At 46.8% G+C, this 22,323-nt stretch overlaps 2 protein-coding genes across 3 annotated transcripts in view; one reads left to right on the top strand and one right to left on the bottom strand.

The window, feature by feature from the left end:
• Nucleotides 1-3,602: 3,602 nt before the first annotated feature.
• On the top strand, nucleotides 3,603-16,892 carry LOC130106699 (RING finger protein 223). The gene is made up of 2 exons (XM_056272914.1): nucleotides 3,603-3,913; nucleotides 14,215-16,892. Exon 2 carries the CDS (start codon nucleotides 14,314-14,316, stop codon nucleotides 15,028-15,030), a length of 717 nt encoding a protein of 238 aa, XP_056128889.1. The 5' UTR covers nucleotides 3,603-3,913; nucleotides 14,215-14,313; the 3' UTR covers nucleotides 15,031-16,892.
• A 120-nt stretch (nucleotides 16,893-17,012) lies between these two features.
• The window catches only part of ptpn11b (protein tyrosine phosphatase non-receptor type 11b), a 223,313-nt gene continuing 218,002 nt past the window's right edge, over nucleotides 17,013-22,323 (bottom strand). Inside the window, exons 15-16 of one of the 2 annotated variants that reach the window (XM_056272912.1) lie at nucleotides 21,337-21,466; nucleotides 17,013-20,224 (exon numbers count right to left, since the gene is read on the bottom strand). In XM_056272912.1, the coding sequence (XP_056128887.1) occupies nucleotides 21,379-21,466 (88 nt within the window). In that variant the 3' untranslated portion in view covers nucleotides 17,013-20,224; nucleotides 21,337-21,378. The remainder of the gene's footprint in view (nucleotides 20,225-21,336; nucleotides 21,467-22,323) is intronic. The other variant, XM_056272913.1, reaches the window with a different exon arrangement.

The following is a 22,323-nucleotide window of genomic DNA, read 5'->3' as shown; positions in this document are numbered from 1 at the left end:
AAACCAGCTCAGGCAGCAGTTTGGAACTGCTGATAGACTGAACATGCAGAGGAAAAAGACAACCTCACCTTGTCAGGTGAGATGCACATCAGCCACGACCCCATCTGAGTGAAGGCTGTCATTTTACTGGACTTGCTCAGAAGTTTTGTTGCTGATCAAAAAATCATGTGTTTATTCATTTCTTCACTGTGACAGAGGACTGCAAGTGACTGGGACGACTTGGGGACACCTCCTAACCCCGAGGAGTAGGAACATGGAGAGTATGATGAGATGGAGTTTCATGTTCTCAGCTGTTGTCACGTGCTATGGATCTCACACGGTTACACTATGGACCTGCATACAGCTTGATTAAATGGCCAAGTGTCAATACTCCACCCATAGCAACCATCTGCACCTTCATAAAAGCACCGGAAATATGACACTGAACTTTCCTTCAGAATGACTTTTTCTGCATTATATTGCTATGAAACCTACTCAGCAGAAGACAACCACAAAGAACATGCCTCCATCGCCTCTGCACACCCTCATAGCTGGTCCATCCCTTCATCCAGAGCCCAGGAGATGTTTACTATGGGCCTACTTCATGAGCCTGAGCTTGGAAAACAATAAGAGGATGAGTTTATACCCCTCTTTCCCCCAACCCAGTGTTCAAGAAATGACTGTCCTGATATGATTCAGCGTTATTTGTGTTGGAGTTACTAAATAACCGGGGGAGCGGTGTAGAGCTGTTATTGCAGGAGCATGACCTTGTTAATGGCCTCCACCCATCAAGACCTCACTGTAAAACTACTAATTCATAAATATCTTCCTAAAGCAAACACTGTGTCCTGGTGAATTTCCACGCGTCACCGTTCTTTATCCCAAAACTCTATCTAATAACTAAAAAATTAACGAATGAAGTATTAAAATGCTAAATATTATTTCTTTCTCTTGATTTAAAAATAAATCCAATCAAACTATTTTATTTGTACAGCCCAGTATCACAAATTACAAATTTGCCTCGGGGGCTTAACAGCGGCACAACATCCTGTCCTTAGACCCTCTCATGGGATAAGGAACAACTCCCTAAAAAACCCCTTTAACGGGGAGGAAAAATAGGAAGAAACCTCAGGGAGAGCAACAGAGGAGCATCTCTCTCACAAGATGGGACAACGTGCAATGATGTGGTGTTTACACAATTTACACAATGCAACAAAATAATTGGCTTACATAATTTTGTTTCTATTTTTAATAATACATGCTTGTTTTCATCGAAACCTTGGTTAAGGTGCATCAAGAGGTCATGTTCGGGGAATAGTAACCTTGTGATTTATGAATCAGTACACACCACAGTCATGATGAAGTTCCCTGTAATGGAGATGTGTGGGTGTGGAGGAGGTGTGGAGGTGGTGTGGAGGCTGGTTCCTGGCAGGGGGGAGGCGTCCTTCTCTGCAGAGCCGCTGTAGAACAACCAGGAAGTGCCGCGGCAGCAGCAGGTGTGGTGAGAAGACGGGCCTTTATCACCATCTGTCACCTTATCACTGATCCCATGGAAAGACGTGTGTTGTGTGCATTGTGCAATACATAAATACTTGGTGATATAACCGTTGTCGTATGTGTGTGACAGAGATAGAGGGAGGGAAGAGAGGAAGGACACAGTTTAGGTAGGCACTACCTTTTAAATAATCAGAATCACAATACGTTATTCATCCCCGAGGGGAAATTGGGTTCTATTACAGACACTCACGCTCCAGTAAGAAAAAACTAAAAACTAACAAGATACAAGATAACAAGAAAACAGAAACAAATAGAAACAAGAAAAACAAATAGAAATAAAAGATAAAATAAGAACAAAATATATAAACAAGCATGGTGCGCATAACACCCTATCTATACTGCACCACCACAGCACACAACAAGCAGCACAAACAAATACGGTTAAGATGGAATGGGTATATCTCCCCTGCCCATGACCTACACATGACCTACACATGACCTATACATGCATGTGTGTCTGTGTTTCGATGTTGTACAAGAAACATCCATCTGTCCATTATCCAAACCACTTATCCTGCTCTCAGGGTCGCGGGGATGCTGGGAGCCTATCCCAGCAGTCATTGGGCGGCAGGCAGGGAGACACCATAGACATTCCGCCAGCCCCCCCCCCCCCACACACACACACACACATTCACACGTAGGGACAATTTAGTACGGCCTATTCAACTGACCTACATGTCTTTGGACTGTGGAAGGAAACCAAAGCATCCGGAGGAAACCCACGCAGACATGGGAACAACATGCACTGTGCTATCCACTGCGCCACTGTGCAACCACAAGAAACAAGGAGAGGAACGAGGCTAGGTGGTAAAGGCAGCAGAACAGGAGAGGGACGTGGCTAGGTGGTGAAGGCAGCAGAACAGGAGAGGGATGTGGCTAGGTGGTGAAGGCAGCAGAACAGGAGAGGGACGTGGCTAGGTGGTGAAGGCAGCAGAACAGGAGAGGGACGTGGCTATGTGATGAAGGCAGCAGGACAGGAGAGGGACGTGGCTAGGTGGTGAAGGCAGCAGGATAGGAGAGGGACGTGGCTAGGTGATGAAGGCAGCAGAACAGGAGAGGGACGTGGCTAGGTGGTGAAGGCAGCAGGACAGGAGAGGAACGTGGCTAGGTGGTAAAGGCAGCAGGATAGGAGAGGGACGTGGCTAGGTGATGAAGGCAGCAGAACAGGAGAGGGACGTGGCTAGGTGGTGAAGGCAGCAGGACAGGAGAGGAACGTGGCTAGGTGGTAATGGCAGCAGGACAGGAGAGGAACGTGGCTAGGTGGTGAAGGCAGCAGGATAGGAGAGGGACGTGGCTAGGTGGTAAAGGCAGCAGAACTGCACCTCAGTAGACCAGAAAGCTTTGCAGCGGGTCGTCAAGGCGGCCCAGCACATCACCGGTACCCAGCACCCAGCCATAAAAGACATTTATCACAAACGCTGCCTTCGCAGAGGTCTCAGCATCAGCAAAGATCTCACCCAGTCCAACCATGGACTGTTCTCCCCCTGTGGGCTCTGAGGCACTACAGGAGCCTCTAGTGCCTCAGAGCCCACATTACCAGACTCAGAAACAGTTTCTTTCCGCAAGCTGTTGCCCACCTGAACCTGGCTACCATCTGAATGTCAGTGGATATTTCTGTTGTACTCTTGCTCTTTTTTAACTTATTGTAGCTTTTGGTCTTCACGTATGTATATCTTATATTGTGTTTGCTGTGTTTGTGTATGTCTGCCTTGCACTGTTTGGCGAAGCCAAAGTCCTTATTTAATGTTTAACATGTGCCTGCACGTTGTTTTTAATGACAATAAATTGAATTGAATTCAGTTGAATTGAACAGGAGAGGGGCGTGGCTAGAAGGCAAAGGCAGCAGAACAGGAGAGGGGCGTGGCTAGAAGGCAAAGGCAGCAGAACAGGAGAGGGGCGTGGCTAGAAGGCATGTTTGTGTATTTTCCTCTTGGATTGAAGAAGATCCCTCTTCCTCCTCTCTCTCCAGCTCCACCCTCCTGCACCCCAGACTGTAGTATTGTGCTGCACTGCCTATCAGCCTCATTTGCATGGAGCAGTGAAAAGCAGTGACGCTGATACACACCAGCACACACACCGACACACAGCAGGAAGGCAGCAGGACCTGAGGCTAACGCAAACACTGCAGCTCTCATGCAATCACCCAGGCCTTGAGCATACATACGCTAACACACACAGACCTGTTGAGGCAACAGGTCAGTGTGAATGTAAACTGGTACCCAGAAGACCTTGGCTCGGACGACGCGATAAAACACAACTCTCTACAAAGGTGAACTGACTCCCACTCCCAGCATGTATTTGACAGCCCGGCAGTGAGCCGAGCCCCAGCCTGACAACACGGACCAGCAGCTCATCTGACATCTTCATCCAGTAACAGGTAAGGGAACACTTCCATGGAGGGTACAACACCCACTGCCTTTATTATATAGCTGCTGTGACAGAGGAAAAGTTGTGTACTTGTTACGACATATAACTTGTTGAAAAAGTTGAATTACAGCAACAGTTTGCTGTAGGTTATTTTCACACCCATAGAAAGGTAACTTGCTCTTTTTGACAAAACCAGGCCACAGAAGCGTTGGACACAGATGACTGCAGGAGGTTTATACTTTAACTGCTATATGTGGTCCGGTGATGTGTGGTCAGGTGCAGCACAGTGAATACTGATGGGATCAGCACACTGTTTTACCCCGATCTGCTGCACAGGTCATATGCGACCTACCTTACTGTGTTCACTTTTAATGTTTAGCAAGACACGGCCTCAGCCTAAATGACCGGGAGCTGTGATCACATGTAGGTCTCTCATGAAGAACAGGTAGGACAGCCGCTTAACTGCCGAGCTGAGCAAACAACAGGTGACCCGCAAACGCACCGCTGGCTCCGGCAGCAGGCACAACAGGGAAGAGTCACCTTTACTCTTTACCAAGAGCACAAAAACACTCTGAAACAAAGTCTCCCATTTGTGTATGCAAATCAGGTCTCGTGAGATAGAAAAATGGGTCAGTTGGATCGCCGGGCTGAAGGAAAACATGTGCCACTGATAGCCACTCATCCAGATAACGGCAGAAAAAGTCAAACTAGTAGTTTAGTCATAGCCCTTCCGGTTCATAGTAGTTAATAGTAGTTCCACATAAAGGGGCTTCCACCATGTGTGATGCTGGACTGTCCTGAAAATGGGCTGAAAAGATATTTTAATTACGACAAGACTGTCGCAGGCTGTTCTCACTCCCTGACCGTAGTAAAACGTACGGACAGTAATGCACAAAAATTCGTATGTAACCCACGTCAGGCACCTAACCCTAACCCTAACCTTTACCCTAACCCTAACCTTTACCCTAACCCTAACTTTTACCCTAACCCTAACCTTTACCCTAACCGTAACCCTAACCTTTACCCTAACCCTAAACCTAACCTTTACCCTTACCCTAACCCTAACCTTTACCCTAACCCTAACCTTTACCCTAACCATAACCATAACCTTTACCCTAACCCTAAACCTAACCTTTACCCTTACCCTAACCTTTACCCTAACCCTAACCTTAACCTTTACCCTAACCCTAACCTTTACCCTAACCCTAACCTTTACCCTTACCCTAACCCTAACCTTTACCCTAACCCTAACCTTAACCTTTACCCTAACCCTAACCTTTACCCTAACCCTAACCTTTACCCTAACCCTAAACCTAACCTTTACCCTTACCCTAACCCTAACCTTTACCCTAACCCTAACCCTAACCTTTACCCTAACCTTTACCTTAAGGTAAGCCTTACTTCGCTGCAACCACACCGAGTGGACTCACCCAGGACAGATGTAGTCACACCTCTTCTCAGGGGCGTCAGTTGGGTATGGCAGGGTGTGGCAGCTGCCATGCCTCGGCTGCCTAGTCAGTGTGCCTAGTCAGTGTGCCTGGTCAGTGTGCCTAGTCAGTGTGAGATAATATATGTTAGCAGTTACACATTTCTCCGTGTTTTAAACGATCCTGTTACTGCAGAACAATCAGTCATTGCACGAAGTAGAATCACATCGAGTGAATCGGCACCTCGCTCGGCTCAGCTCCCGTCTTTCGGTCGTCACCGACTCAATAGTGAGAGTAACTCTCTCTCCCCCCCCTCTCTCTCTCTTTCTCCCCCCCCCCCTTTCTCTCTCTCTCTCTTTCTCTCTCTTTCTCTCTCCCCCCTCTCTCTTTCTCTCTCCCCCCTGTCTCTTTCTCTCTCTCCCCCTCTCTCCCCCTCTCTCTCTTTCTCTCTCTCTCTTTCCCTCTCTTTCTCTCTCTCTCTCTCCCCCTCTGTCCCCCCCTCTCTCTTTCTCTCTCCCCCCCCTCTCTCTCTCTCTTTCTCCCCCCCCCCCCTCTGCGCGTGTGTTGCTAAGTGACGCGGCGCCAGAACCAGAGAGGAAGAAGAGCGTGTGTGCTGTGTAGCTAGCTAGTAACTGTAGCACACGCGATGGAGGACTGAAACTAAACGAAACCTCTCAAAGGGAGAGCTTCTTAAAATCCCAGATGAGTCGGGAAGGCTTCGCTATGGAAAGAGAATGGCCTCGTTGTGACAACAGTAATAGTCTAACGTGTTTTAAGTGTTGCCTTGATCAAGTCCAGTTGGCGGAGATGGTTTGTGGACCGTTACTCAGCCATGTTCCTTTGGCAGAGTGGATTATTGAACCGTTGCCATGTCAACTTATTGGGTGGGTGACGGTTCAGGGCTTTACTGGAACTGCTGCGAACAGGTAAGATGGAAAAGTGGTTGATTGTTATACTGCTGTGTTGTTGTGATGGCCGCCGTGCCTAGCTAGCAGTGTGTAGGCCAAGTCTACTAGCTAGCCTATGTGTTGCTGGTTGGACCACTGTGCGTCAGAAGGAGCCTAATTAGTTGGTTTGGTTCTCTGTCATTTATTTGTATGTCTGTATGCTGGTTGTGGGTGTTATTAGCTAAGCCTGTCTGAAGATGTGAGTGAACTGGTGCCATGAGGTGTCCCATTTCAAGAGCACGACGACTCTTCTGAAAGTGTGATAGCATAGACACGGTTCAGTGGCCGGCACCAGGTGGAACATGTGGAAGTATTTCAGTATGTGACTGTTGTTTGGGTCAAATGTTGTGCTTTTGGTCTATTTAATGGAGCTTGTGAGCGCTCTGCAAGGTATCATTCTTCACCGATTTCAATAAATGTGGCAAGAAATAATACAGTGGTATATCACTATAATGCGCCGAGTTATATTGCACAGATACTTGTGTAAACTACTAATAAGACCCGTTAGTCCCTAGCTAACGGGTCTGAGCCTTTAGCCGAGTGGTTAGTGATGTCGCCTTGTGGTGCAGTACGCCTCGTATCGAATCCCGCACCGGGCAAGATAATAACCGGTTACATTGGTGGCAGCGGTGGGATCCGAAAGTGTGCAGATCCTCAGAAGTCTCTTCGGAGCGCGGGAATAACAAAGCGCGAGGGCGCGCTTCCGGGTAGGGTGACGACTTTAAACTACTAATAAGACACGTTAGCCCCTAGCTAACGGGTCCGACCCTTTAGCCGAGCGGTTAGTGACGTCGCCTTGTGGTGCAGTACACTCGTATCGAATCCCGCACCGGGCAAGAAAATAACCGGTTACACTTGCATCAGAACTTGTGATATAACCCTAAGATGTAATACTCTTAGAAGTTATAATGTCTGGAATCCCACCTAGAAATTTCGCTCTAGATATCATAACCCGGGTCTATGTTGGAATCATGGGCGTAGTTTGGCTGGGGCAAGTGGAGTCACTGCCCCCTAGCGTCCAGAGGTGAAAACTGCAACTTGTCCAAAACGGTATTCAGTATAAGATTGAACGTTTGTTGACTCTTTCGCAAGTTCTAAAATGTGTCAGTGCCAAATGTTGACAATTCCTGTATTCCGCTGCTTGCTTATACCATGTTATAAACACAAGGTACACAACATTGTGTTCACAGAGGCCAGGTGACTGTGGTAAACCAGTTTTATCATGGCTGTTGGTCGTGGCCATTATTTGTTGTTAGTGGTTAGTTTACCCTCAGCGAGAAGTACAGTTTTTTGAATCTAACTGAATGGACGATTATTCCTACAAGCCAAGCCAAGCTCCCGCCAAAAGGAGGGACCGGTAAAAAGGAAATGACATGATGAGCAAGTCTTAATTTTTGTTTCTTTGTGTTTTTTTATTTCCGATGCGTGAGTCTCTCTCCTGTCCTGGAAGAAGGAATCGACCGAATGAAACTGCGGCTGCCCCCCCCCACCGTCTTGCAGCGCCCCTGGTTGTAGACAGTACCTGCGTTGTCTTGGAAGTTTTTAAACAGCCGAGAGCGAGCCATAATCCTGAAAGTGGACATCTTTAATTAGGTTATTATAATGTGTTAATTATACATGTTATTACTGGGAATAACATTTGGTTTATTATTGACGTAGCCAGTTTAGTTGGTGAAGGAGGGTGGGCTTTGCACATAGCAACACAACTTTTGCCCGAGCTTTATTAGGGTGATTTGTTTGAACATTTCTAGTTTGTATTTCTTTCTGATTATAGGACCAGAGGCCACGGCAGCTCCATATTGACAGGACGCTATGTTCACCATGTTTAAGAAACTTGCAGAATCAAGTAATTGGACAGCTTTAGTAGGCCTTTTGTTTTGATTTATGTAATTAATGCAGCTTGATAAGTAAAACGGAGCCTATTATTCGCCTATAAAATGTTCCAAGAGTGTTCAAGAGGATGCAATAAACTAACATAACTCTGCTCTGTCTTTATTTCATGCAAACAATAATATTGTAGCCTAATGGCGGGTGCAGCCGCAAAAGGAAAATACTTCCATAATAACTGCCATTAGCACGCCTAATGTAAACAACGTGTAGTTAAATGTTAAACCACAATCTGTGTGCACGTTATTGGACATCTTAATTGTACCAGAAGAGGCGGAGGAGCACAATAGAGTGATCATACAGGCCACGTATTTTCGCTCACTATATCATCTATTTTTGGCATCTGCCCCCCTCCATCAGAAAGTCAAACTACGTGGTTGGATTTCCCAGTGGCATAGCTTTATAACCACAGGCCTTATTCCAAAGCAATTCTGAAACATTGATAATCTTGGAAAAATAAAGTGTTGACTGTGTGGTTTTCTCCGGTGGGGGTTTGTCCATTTACCAGTGCCCATTTTTTATTTTTAGCAGCCATTTTTAATTTTGTGAAAAAAAGTTCCACTTTGAAAACAGGAAAAAAATAATACATGCTTGCCATATTATAATGTGTAGCAGGGCCGAGGCGTCCCACCTGTGGCGGGGGGTCCAGATTCCGTTGTGGGCGATGAGGACTGTCGAGGGGGATCAGTCAAGGCCCTGACTGTATTAGGGTGACGCGGTTGTATAAATGAAATAAATGGTTGTAGCTGACTACCGGCACAGAGCCACATGGTGGAGCTGGAATGAGACTCTGAGGGACTTGATTTGACGTCACGTGATGTCAGATGTGACGTCATCTGACTTTGCCATACCTTGGCTTCTGGTGAATTGACGTCCCTGCCTCTTCTCCTTTGCACAAAGAGCTGCCACACCAATTGGCACTGGTGTCCAGTGTGTGTGTGTGTGTGGGGGGGGGGTAGGAAGGGAGTATGTTTTTTCTCTCTTCTTTTTCCTGCAACGTTCTACTGTGTTCACTTATTTGTGTGTTTTGCAAATATTCTCTCCTGCATGGAGCAGTATAAGAGCAACGCAGCCCGAAACATTGTTGGAGGTATATAGGTGTTAAACAGACCTACTGAAATAAAAAACAAACGTTACATAAAGCAAATCTTAGAATACACAATGTTGGATAATGGCCAATTGAAAGATGGTAAGCTGTAATGTTCGTGGGCTAACTCATCGGATAAAGAGCAGAAAAATTCTCCGCCAACTTGAAAAGCTTGGCTGAGGAGTGGCAATGATACAAGAAACCCATTGAGTGTAAATTTATCAGGACAAAGAGCTGCAGAGAGAACGGGTGGGCCAGGTCCTCGGTGCTCCTAATAGGGAAAGAGCTGCAGAGAGAACGGGTGGGCTAGGTCCTCCTTGCTCCTAATGGGGAAAGAGCTGCAGAGAGAACGGGTGGGCCAGGTCCTCGGCGCTCCTAATGGGGAAAGAGCTGCAGAGAGAACGGGTGGGCCAGGTCCTCAGCGCTCCTAATGGGGAAAGAGCTGCAGAGAGAACGGGTGGGCCAGGTGCTCGGTGCTCCTAATGGGGAAAGAGCTGCAGAGAGAACGGGTGGGCCAGGTCCTCGGCGCTCCTAATGGGGAAAGAGCTGCAGAGAGAACGGGTGGGCCAGGTGCTCGGTGCTCCTAATGGGGAAAGAGCTGCAGAGAGAACGGGTGGGCCAGGTCCTCGGTGCTCCTAATGGGGAAAGAGCTGCAGAGAGAACGGGTGGGCTAGGTCCTCCTTGCTCCTAATGGGGAAAGAGCTGCAGAGAGAACGGGTGGGCCAGGTCCTCGGTGCTCCTAATGGGGAAAGAGCTGCAGAGAGAACGGGTGGGCCAGGTCCTCCTTGCTCCTAATGGGGAAAGAGCTGCAGAGAGAACGGGTGGGCCAGTTGCTCGGTGCTCCTAATGGGTAAAGAGCTGCAGAGAGAACGGGTGGGCCAGGTCCTCGGCGCTCCTAATGGGGAAAGAGCTGCAGAGAGAATGGGTGGGCCAGGTCCTCCTTGCTCCTAATGGGGAAAGAGCTGCAGAGAGAACGGGTGGGCCAGGTCCTCGGTGCTCCTAATGGGGAAGAACTGCAGAGAGAACGGGTGGGCCAGGTCCTCGGTGCTCCTAATGGGGAAAGAGCTGCAGAGAGAACGGGTGGGCCAGGTCCTCGGTGCTCCTAATGGGGAAAGAGCTGCAGAGAGAACGGGTGGGCCAGGTCCTCCTTGCTCCTAATGGGGAAAGAGCTGCAGAGAGAACGGGTGGGCCAGGTCCTCGGTGCTCCTAATGGGGAAAGAGCTGCAGAGAGAACGGTTGGGCAAGGTCCTCGGTGCTCCTAATGGGGAAAGAGCTGCAGAGAGAACAGGTGGGCCAGGTCCTCCTTGCTCCTAATGGGGAAAGAGCTGCAGAGAGAACGGGTGGGCCAGGTCCTCCTTGCTCCTAATGGGGAAAGAGCTGCAGAGAGAACGGGTGGGCCAGGTCCTCGGTGCTCCTAATGGGGAAAGAGCTGCAGAGAGAACGGTTGGGCCAGGTCCTCGGTGCTCCTAATGGGGAAAGAGCTGCAGAGAGAACAGGTGGGCCAGGTCCTCCTTGCTCCTAATGGGGAAAGAGCTGCAGAGAGAACGGGTGGGCCAGTTGCTCGGCGCTCCTAATGGGGAAAGAGCTGCAGAGAGAACAGGTGGGCCAGGTCCTCCTTGCTCCTAATGGGGAAAGAGCTGCAGAGAGAATGGGTGGGCCAGGTCCTCGGTGCTCCTAATGGGGAAAGAGCTGCAGAGAGAACGGGTGGGCCAGGTCCTCCTTGCTCCTAATGGGGAAAGAGCTGCAGAGAGAACAGGTGGGCCAGGTCCTCCTTGCTCCTAATGGGGAAAGAGCTGCAGAGAGAATGGGTGGGCCAGGTCCTCGGTGCTCCTAATGGGGAAAGAGCTGCAGAGAGAACAGGTGGGCCAGGTCCTCCTTGCTCCTAATGGGGAAAGAGCTGCAGAGAGAACAGGTGGGCCAGGTCCTCCTTGCTCCTAATGGGGAAAGAGCTGCAGAGAGAATGGGTGGGCCAGGCCCTCGGTGCTCCTAATGGGGAAAGGAGAGGCATGGCCATCTTATGAAATAGAAATGTAGCTTTTTCTTTAAGAAAAAGTGCTGCAAGACACACTGAGGAGATATGTGTCATGGTAATCAAAGTGGGACAGATCCATCGATACTGAATACCTGCGCTCCCGTCTCTGTGCTGTACTAAGCCCGTCTCAGTGCTGTACTAGGCTCGTCTCAGTGCGGCCCGTCTCAGTGCTGTAATAGGCCCTTCTCAGTGCTTTACTAGGCCCGTCTCAGTGCTGTAGTAGGCCCGTCTCAGTGCTGTACTAGGCCCGTCTCAGTGCTGTAGTAGGCCCGCCTCAGTGCTGTAGTAGGCCCGTCTCAGTGCTGTAGTAGGCCCGTCTCAGCGCTTTACTAGGCCCGTCTCAGTGCTGTACTAGGCCCGCCTCAGTGCTGTAGTAGGCCCGTCTCAGTGCTGTACTAAGCCCGTCTCAGTGCTGTAGTAGGCCCATCTCAGTGCTGTACTAGGCCCGTCTCAGTGCTGTACTAAGCCCGTCTCAGTGCTGTAGTAGACCCGCCTCAGTGCTGTACTAGGCTCGTCTCAGTGCTGTACTAGGCCCGACTCAGTGCTAAACTAGGCCCGCCTCAGTGCTGTACTAGGCCCGTCTCAGTGCTGTAGTAGGCCCGCCTCAGTGCTGTAGTAGGCCCGTCTCAGTGCTGTACTAGGCCCGTCTCAGTGCTGTACTAGGCCCGTCTCAGTGCTTTACTAGGCCCGTCTCAGTGCTGTAGTAGGCCCGTCTCAGTGCTGTAGTAGGCCCGCCTCAGTGCTGTAGTAGGCCCGTCTCAGTGCTGTACTAAGCCCGTCTCAGTGCTGTAGTAGGCCCATCTCAGTGCTGTACTAGGCCCGTCTCAGTGCTGTACTAAGCCCGTCTCAGTGCTGTAGTAGACCCGCCTCAGTGCTGTACTAGGCTCGTCTCAGTGCTGTACTAGACCCGACTCAGTGCTATACTAGGCCCGCCTCAGTGCTGTACTAGGCCCGTCTCAGTGCTGTAGTAGGCCCGCCTCAGTGCTGTACTAGGCCCGTCTCAGTGCTGTAGTAGGCCCGTCTCAGTGCTGTACTAGGCCCGCCTCAGTGCTGTACTAGGCCCGCCTCAGTGATGTAGTAGGCCCGTCTCAGTGCTGTAGTAGGCCCGTCTCAGTGCTGTAGTAGGCCCACCTCAGTGCTGTACTAAGCCCGCCTCAGTGCTGTACTAGGCCCGTCTCAGTGCTGTAGTAGGCCCGTCTCAGTGTTGTACTAGGCCCGTCTCAGTGCTGTAGTAGGCCCGCCTCAGTGCTGTACTAAGCCCGCCTCAGTGCTGTACTAGGCCCGTCTCAGTGCTGTACTAGGCCCATCTCAGTGCTGTACTAGGCCCATCTCAGTGCTGTACTAGGCCCGTCTCAGTGCTGTTGTGGCTTTCTGTCGGTAGCGTGTCAGCCAGTGACTTGCCTCTGTTAACCAGAAGAGCTGAGTAACCACTCGTGCTACCTACCACGTGCCGTCCTGTTCTCTTCCAACAGAATAAGAAACTCTCAAAATAAAGTTCATCTCATTTATTCCAGCACGTTGAACAGTACGTGTGGCGTTGACATACATTCTGTTACCCTGACTGTCGGCCATTAACTGAGCAGACGCACCCTTTGTCACTTTGTTACTTACACACTTTTCATAAACCGATCACGTGCGTTTACATCACAGTGACTCTAACAGCAAGAACAAAATGTCAGTCAAGCTGACCTCCGATACAAGTGCACCGTGCTGCGTAACGTTGTGGAAGTGGACTACTGTGTTAATGTGCTAACATGCCGTCTCTGTCGTGGATGGGTGTCTCAGGGAGTACAGTTGACAGTGATCTTGGGTGGGGGAGCACTGAGCACATAGGACTAATATGTCCTGCCTTTGCAATAGTGACCCCTACAGGTGGTGGGGTGTCCATACACATGGGTCTGCCTGTGTAGACATGACATCATGACATTCTTTAGGAGACACCTGCAGCTGGCACGAAGACGAGCCAGGTGGCTGAATAAAGCGACTGGCTCCACGTGTATCAAGGACACTTGTTGTGACATAAAAAGATGTATTCCGCAGCAATGACTACTTCTGACTCATGGGCTTGGATTACATAAAATATACTGGCATTTTGTCAACTTCTTCAGTGTACCTTCATACTGATGGTCCGCCCTGATTTATTAAAATGACAGCTGAATAAATTATGCATGAACAACAGTTCTGAGCGAGTATGAAAAATGTAAACAAAACATTGCAGAAGTGAAGCGAAGTGTTTTTAAATCAGGATGGTTTTTTTCTGATGCAGTTTAAAGAGCACAGTACAATAAGATCTGCAGGATTAACATCCCATATCCACTACTTGAAGAAATGCCTTTATCAAGACAATTGTGAATCTGCCATCGAGCTTGAGTCTTTTTGTCTTGGCTGCAGATGCTACATCCAGGTTAGTCATGTGAGGAAGGAAGGAAGGAAGGCATCCTCAGACTCAACTACTCAGCGACTGCTAACTTAATGTTTCACCAGATTATCTTTTCAAATGCAAAACATAACGCAAAAACAAGAATCAGTGGCAGAGGTTTATATTTCTAGTCTCATCCCTGCATTCATGACCAGTACTTACAATGACATGGCTGCTATTGCTTCACTGAAATTTATTCTGATGGCATTCAAAACTCATCATGTCTGACCCATTTTACAGCACTGCCCTGCATAAATTACTCATTGACAGACCGAGACCCTGTAAAACTGTGTAACACTGTGTGTTCTGCATGGTGAAAATAGTTGGTCAAAGGCCAGCAGAAGAGCATGAATGCAAAGGAGGTGAACTGGGTTGATGTGCTTTGATAGAACTAGATCCTGTTGAACTTTTGAGGTGACAGTCATACATAACTCTAAAAAACTACTTTTTACTTCACTCAGTTGTTGCAATATAAATGGCCAGAGATTATATCTCTATTCTTTCTCTTTCAGTCAGATACAAAGATAGAAGAGGAACGAGAGAACTTCAGACACAGCCGGCACAGAGGGAGGGACAAAGAAGAGTCCTACAGAAGAGTCCTACTCTTGAAGATGGAACAGACCCCTCAGGTTTGGCACACGCAGGTATCCCCCCCAAAGGAGCTGCCTGTTGAAGTAGGAAAGAAGTTGTCAGTTAGCGGCCAGCCGGAGTGCTCCATCTGCTACAATACCTACGACAATGTCTTCAAGACCCCTAAGCTCCTGGATTGCACCCACACCTTCTGCCTAGAGTGCCTCTCCCGGCTGATGGCCGTTTCACTGGCTGATCAGGATGGACGTAGCAGCAGTAGGCTCTCTTGTCCCTTCTGCCGCCACCCCACCATGCTACCTGAGGATGGCCCCCCGGCTCTAGCCACTAGTCAGGAGGTTCTCTGTAAGCTGCCCAGCCACCAGCAGCAGGAGGAGCCCGTTTGGCTGGAGGGGGAGAAGTTGTGCTACAAGAGCCACACCAATGAGGAAGGCTCCAGCACTTCCCCCACTCCCACAGCCCTCTGCATCTGCATTGACATTGGGGCCACTAAGGCGTCTGAGGCCTCAGCCCAGACCAGGCCTCGGACTTTGGGCTTATTGGACCGTATGACAGACTGGAAGAGGTTACTGGTCTTCATTTTTCTCATGGTGCTCCTGGTGGTAATTGTGTTGTGGCCTTTACAATGCATTGTCACCACAGGTAGCATGCGCTGCATGCCACGCACACCAGCAACAGTCATTGGCACCACCACCACTGCTTTTACCCCATTCAGCAGGCAAACTTATTTCCCACAGTAAACATGTAGCGTAGGTGGACCACACTTCCCATTACACGTCTTTCACTGATGATACGTTACAGACTCGTACAAGTGATCTGAGCTTCTTTTAACACTGTACTCAAGTGTTACTGCCACACACTGCTACACCCATCGCAACATTCATAATTCGTTGTGCAAACACTGATGTGAAAGATCAGCCATTTATGAGACGGCAATCGTTCCTTCTCAAGCCAAGCACTCGTTCACCTGTAAGAACTACACCCAGACATAAATGTTAGGGGGCAAGATGCGAGGAGAAAGAGCCCTGTGCACAATCTCACTCCAACAGACGGAAAGAGACTGAATGTCAGAATCAATCATGTTTATTTATCACTACAGACCATCCCAGCCAGAAGAGTCGCTGCACAGGCTCGCAGCGTCATGTCAAAGTAGAGGTTATGTAGCCTGACTTACTGTTCTGAGAAAGTAACACAAAAATTATATATGCTAAATTCTTGCACTTCTATCAACATTTGAAACGTTTGAAATTGTAAAAGATAAGAACTGTTGAGTTATTCATATGTTGAACTGTACACACAAAAGCAGTGCGTTAGTTCATCTGTTGGACCAGTGACCTGCATGACAACAAAGCTGTTGCCATTGTAGGAGAATCCCTCGGTGGGACATTCAGTAGTGACATTAGAATCACTTCCATTGTATCAAAGACCGACGAATGTGTCCACCACAATCCTCAATGAACTCTCAGCGCCACCTCTGCCAAATCTTTCTAAATTTCCAGAAAACAGCGCTATGATGTTGGCTATAACTCTGTCAATGTTTAACTTGTTAGTGTAATTGAAGAAAGTCAGTAGAAAATGAAAAAAGTGGCAACCAAGAATTTTAATTTTGCAGTTTTTCATTTTCAACTGTTGTACATTTCATCCGAGTGTTATTGTTTACAGAAGTGTAATGAAACAAAACATGATAAAAAAAAAGTGGGGCATTAGCTCAGTTCATCCTGAAAATTGGTCATGATGATCTTACTGAAATTGTTGTTTTGTTAAACAAGACTTTGTTATATTACGAAAAATGACTACATGGTTTGAAAGCTATTGGAACATTTGTGTGACTTATGTGTTTGTATTATTTCCTCCAACACCAGAGAAAGCATAGTTAACCACCAACACTAACAAAGACAAAAATATATACTCAGGATGCAACTTAATATAAGAAGTATTCTGGCAAACTTAGCCCTATGGGTTGTGTAAAAACACAAACCTTCTTTATTCTCACAAAAAGTCCTTTTACCCCTGGAGAAGGTGTGTACGAGAAGGGGCTGTTTCTGTGGAATCCTCCATTAAGCCAACATATGACATGATGCTCACGACTCGGTTTCATGTTACCTTCACCTCTAACATCATGACATTCACAAGGATGTAGGCATAATACTAATTTAAAAAAAAAACAATTTTCTCGTCATTTTAATCCACTTGTAAATTGTGAAAATAAAAGCTGGTCAACAATACCTCATGTAAATAACAGGCACAGATATATTTTAAAAACAGGCCAGTATACTAAACAACCCTTCTCAGGATAAATATATGTGAAAAAAAGTGACAATTGTAGAAAGGAAATCAATAAAACCCTTTTCAGATAAGGAGGCAGAATGGAGTCCAACAATACATGAAGAGGTCACCATTCTCTCGCACAGGGAATACACCTGGGGAAACGGGTAAGGATGTGGTAAGCTACCATATTATATTGGCCTCTCCATCTCTGTTGGGGAAAGTCTTGACGCATGCTCAATAATCCAGGGAAGAAAGTCAAAGAAGGTTGAAGAAGTTCATCTGGACACCACATTACACTTCTTCATGTATGCAGATAAACTGATTCAACCTTCTCTGGTATTGTTAGGGGAGACATTCCCAACAACTTCTCCCTCTCGTCAGAGTTTATCAGCACGTATACTAGTGACAACTGCAATTCAGGATCACATGTGAACACAGTCCATGAGCAATTTCAAATAGTTCATAGATTTTTTATTAAGCTATTTGATATTAAACCATTTTGCTGCCATTTCTGGCAGAGTCATTGCATCAGCAGTTGTAGCCTAGACAGATCTGAGACATTTGGGTAGCGCCAGTGCAAGAGGAAAGGACAAGAGTCCACAATGGACAAAGGAGTATTCAGAACAGTAAAATTAGGCAGTTTGCAGAGAAAAAAAGGAGCAAGGAATAAAAAAGAAACTATATCAACTTCATATTCAAGTAAATTCAATAGGATGAGCAGAAAGAAAAAAGGGAAATTTATCATGTTATACCTCCAATTTAAATTGCTTTAAATTAGAACGTGTATTTAGTCATCAATGATGAATTAACAATAACACAACCAACAAAAACAATGGTGAATGTAATAATAAAAACAAAATTAATTTCTTACATAATGCAAAATCATACATGGATAAAACAATTACAAATGTACATCTAAAAACATCATTGCAGATTTAAAATACAAACAACACTAATGGCAAATACCTAGTGCACTACCAAAATACATCCATAGCCTTTGGGCATCTAGATAGTCACTGATCACAAGTCCAAGGCTGATGATTCAGTAGTTAGAAAGAGAATTTCAAGTATTGAAGTGTCAATATATAATATCAGAAAAAGTTTTGACCCAGAGAGGCAAAGTACAATTAGAAATCGTACTCTCGCTCATCAAACAGAACAAGATGGTGGATAAAAGAAATAAATCATCAAGGTCACTATGAACAGAGCAGTCAGAGGAATACAGAGGAATCCTTTTACAAACTAAATGTTCAAATATAGTAGAAGAATGGCAATTCATAACAATGCCTTCCAGTGAAATGGGGTATTTCAAGAAAACGTTGTCAATGCATTAATGTTAAAAAACACAACCTTTACATAAATATACAGTACCATTAACCCCAAACAAGCGACAATCTATAAAATGTCCCCTGATAACAGCCGAAACAGCTGAAATCACCACACGCTGTGATGAGACGAACAGATGATTCCTCAACAGCTTCTCACTGAATCACTGCGCTAAGCCCCAACTACAGGGACTGTGCACTGTGACCCAGTTAGCATGTTCCTTCACAACCTCTGCAGGGAACAGCAACCCTCCATATCCACTGTCACAAAACCGGGCTGGCAATCTAGTGGCACAGTTGCTGGTGACTAACTTCAATGCAGCCAATACAGGCTTTTTTGAGCTGGATGCTAAGAATAGTCTGATCATTTCTGTTAGATGTGTGTAGGGTTCATTGCTACAACGACAATATTTTTCTTTTACATCGCCACTGACGTCAGCTCACTCTGCCCCTCTCATCAGGTCTGGATTATGGCCATCTTACAAATTACTTTTTTGAGACAAATCCATTCTTTAATCTTGGGCAGATGGCCATCTGGCCCGCGGCTGTTTGGCTAAAGGCTGCCTGCCTCCCCGCACAAGGCTGCGGTCTGAAGTATCTCCTGCTTACCTTGTCCTGTGATGATCTCTGGTCTCCAACGTGACAGATGTTGAACCATGCTAGACCTGATGATTGTGGGAACAGCCAGTTAGATGGTGCAAAGCAAAGGGAGGGGGGGCAGCCAACATCCACACAGTTCCAACCATTGAGGAATCATCTTCATTCATTTTATTGTCAAATATTGACATCAAGCTACAGTTTTTATGATACTGTAAATAGATTAGATGAAATTTTAATGGTCAAAATAAAGAGCGCTTCGGACGCCGATAGGTCCACCGCGGTTTTAAAGCTACAATCCTGAAGATTCTTGTTTTGAACTAACTGGCACCTGTGGATACTGTCATGATTATAGTGATGTTTGAACAAGCCAAATCCCAGAGATGCCACGGAAATGAGCCGCCAAAGCTTTTACGTGCCTCCTCTACCACCAAACACAGAAACATGGTCAAACTGTGGTTTTAGTGATGAAGTTGTATCAGCTGGTAAAGATCCTCAACAAGTTTGTTCTGCCATATCTTCTTACAGGCTACACAACTTTCCCTCCTCTTCACACTTGCCAATACCTGCCTCCCTCTTTCACATCCCGCTGCTAGGAGTCAGATGTACAACGTTATGTGCCACATCATTCTTCATGCTCAAGTCCTTCTACACACAAAATCCTTGTGGTTGTAGCGTGAAAGTTATTGAATGATTACTGATCCAACTAACAAAATAAATTTAGGTAGACGTAACTTCTTAAATTATATATAACAAGTTTGTGTCAAAATAAGATGAAAATGACAGTTTCGCAAAGAATGTCAATGAAAACTGAGCTGAAAAAGCTGAAAACTGTTAAATCCCTAAAACCAGTTGGCACAGGAAACATAAGTCTACGGGGTAGTTTAACAAACATCTCTTTAACAGCAACGATCCGTCACATCATCCAAATGGAGTCCGTTTAAACACAACAAATGATAATGAAGTAAGTCTCGACTTTATAAGAATAGGCAAGACCTTGCTTGTCCTCTCTGTGCCCCGTGGTACAATAGTGGGTTATATAACAACATTTACCATCACTCAACAGCCACAATAACAACTCCAGCTGGAGATGGAAGATAGCAAAGAGGTCTTTGTTTCCTGGATGACAGCCAGGACAGAGAAAGAGAGATGAATACAGTGATCTCTGGCAGCTAGTGGAGAAAAAAAACTGAACTTCCACCTTCTTGGGTCCCGCAAAGCTCTTTCCAGGATTGACAGACATCACATCATCTGTTTTTTTTTTTTTTTTTTTTACATTTCAACTTCCTCATCAGGACTACGGAAAGGAGAAGAGAATAGAAGATGGGTCGTAGGACTGTGGGGAGGACAACTAAAGATACATCATTGGCAAGGCACATCATGGATTACTGGAAGAGGCTTTGGAAATTCAAACAAAGGGTGCAAAAGTGTAGCAATGTAGGTGTGTGTGTGTGTGTGTGTGTGTGTGTGTGTGTGTGTGTGTGTGTGTGTGTGTGTGTGTGTGTGTGTGTCCTAATAGAGGGGGAGATAAGCATTCTACACTGTATAATCCTTTCCTCTGTGGCGGAGGAGTGGAGTTGGGTTCCGCTCATGGAGATTTGGTGGGACAGCAGCAGGAACAGGCGTCTGTAGAACCACATCCACCCCCAGCAAGCACCACTATTCTGCAGTGTGAGGCCAAAGCACGACAGTCCCCCACCCTCTGGGATACTCCGTCACCAAGGAAGTGACACCTCTGCTGAAACTGGGGCAGACACAATCACACAGGACAGATGGAATAAGTTAATGGCTGGACTGAAGCATGCACACAGCTACACATTAATGATGTAACACATGTAAAACACGTAACACCTATAAACATGTAAAACGTAACACATGTAAAACATGTTACACCCATAAACATGTAAAACATGTAACACCTGCAAAACATGTAACACCTGTAAAACAGCCACCTCGTCACATGGTGGAAACGATGCAACAGATCAGGTGGCTGTTGACATGAGTTGTACTTAATTTTTTAATTAGACAACTTAATTTGTTCTTTGGGTCAAATTCAGTTTGACTCAGGTTATGTTTAGTTTATTATAGAAGAAAGGCAGGGCGTCCGGCTGGCGTGGTGGACTGTTTCATTGCCTAACAACATGGGGATCGGCAGTTCAAATCCCCGTGTTACCTCCGGCTTGGTTGGGCGTCCCTACAGACACAATTGGCCGTGTCTGTGGGTGGGAAGCTAGATGTGGGTATGTGTCCTGGTTGCTGCACTAGCGCCGCCTCCTCTGGTCAGTCGGGGCGCCTGGGGAACTGGGGGGAACAGTGTGATTCTCCCATGTGCTATGTCCCCCTGGTGAAACTCCTCACTGTCAGGTGAAAAGAAGAGGCTGGCGACTCCACATGTATCGGAGGAGGCATGTGATAGTCTGCATTACTCCCTGGATCGGCAGAGGGGGTGGAGCAGAGACCGGGACACCTCGGAAGAGTGGGGTAATTGGCCGGATACAATTGGGGAGAAAGGGGGGGGGGGAAATCAAATAAAAAGAAGGCAAAATGGTATTTTTTACCTGCTGTATTCACACCACAACAAGTTTGTTGGTCTACATTCGCATCAAAATCAGTTGCAGGGTAATAAGAAAGTTACAGCTGATGTGTCCCTAAAACCAAACCAAATGATTTGGGACCGCTTTGCCAAACATGATTATAACTACATTTTTTGACAAGTAACATGCACTTTGGGACGTGTTCATATTGCACAACAGTCCCTATAAGAATACAAGGTACATCTCTTTATACCAGTACCAATATGAAGAATAAATCTCTCGACACAATCAGACATTCAAGCATCATAAGTCAAGAACTCACAGGAAGGCAGACAGAAATATGTACAGATCCTTGGAGACGGCTTTATCTCCTGGTGTTACTGTGCACAGGCATCTTTGGGCTTTTAATGTTAATGTTCTCGTAAACACTTGATGAATCATCGTTTGTCACCCTGCATCCAAACAAAGACAATAAACAATCAGTGATTCAATGACAAGAACGGTTCCTTGACTCTATGTGACTGGCTGCTGGTGGAGCAGCAGCCAGTCACATCGGAACTTCTGGCCGAGCTGCTGGTGGAGCAGCAGCCAGTCACATCGGAACTTCTGGCCGAGCTGCTGGTGGAGCAGCAGCCAGTCACATCAGAACTTCTGGCCAAGCTGCTGGTGGAGCAACAGCCAGTCACATCAGAACTTCTGGCCAAGCTGCTGGTGGAGCAACAGCCAGTCACATCAGAACTTCTGGCCAAGCTGTATGAGGAGCAGCAGCCAGTCACATCAGAACTTCTGGCCAAGCTGCTGGTTCTGAGTTTTCACATGGTGTGCCACAGCGCAGCAGCAGCTTGGTGAGGAACCATACATGTTGACTTTAGAAGTCAAAGCTGAGCCCTCTAGAAGGTGTGACTACATTGTGAAAGTGGATGTAAGGTGGACATAAGGTGAATATAAGGTGGACGTAAGGTGGACGTAAGGTGGTTAGGTGGATGCAAAGTGGATGGTTAGATGGACGTAAAGTGGACTTAAGGTGGATGGTTAGGTGGACGTAAGGTGGACGTAAGGTGGATGGTTAGGTGGATGTAAGGTAGATGTAAGGTGGAAGTACGGTGGATGGTTAGGTGGACGTGAGTTGGACATTGGGTGGATGTAAGTTGGACGTACGGTGGACATTAGGTGGACGTAAGGTAGATGTAAGGTGGGACGGTTAGGTGGACGTAAGGTGGGCATTAATTAGATGGTTAGGTGGCTGTAAGGTGAATGGTTAGGTGGCTGTAAGGTGGATGGTTAGGTGACTGTAAGGTGGATGTAAGGT

This window comes from Lampris incognitus, chromosome 2 (genome assembly GCF_029633865.1).
Source record: "Lampris incognitus isolate fLamInc1 chromosome 2, fLamInc1.hap2, whole genome shotgun sequence".
Taxonomy (NCBI): domain Eukaryota; kingdom Metazoa; phylum Chordata; class Actinopteri; order Lampriformes; family Lampridae; genus Lampris; species Lampris incognitus.
Note: the sequence above shows the minus strand (reverse complement) of the source record. Positions and strands in the feature narration are given on the sequence as shown.

Bases quoted from the DNA above. Each gene is read 5' to 3' on its own strand.
- LOC130106699 (XM_056272914.1), top strand. From the start codon at position 14,314: ATGGAACAGACCCCTCAGGTTTGGCACACGCAGGTATCCCCCCCAAAG.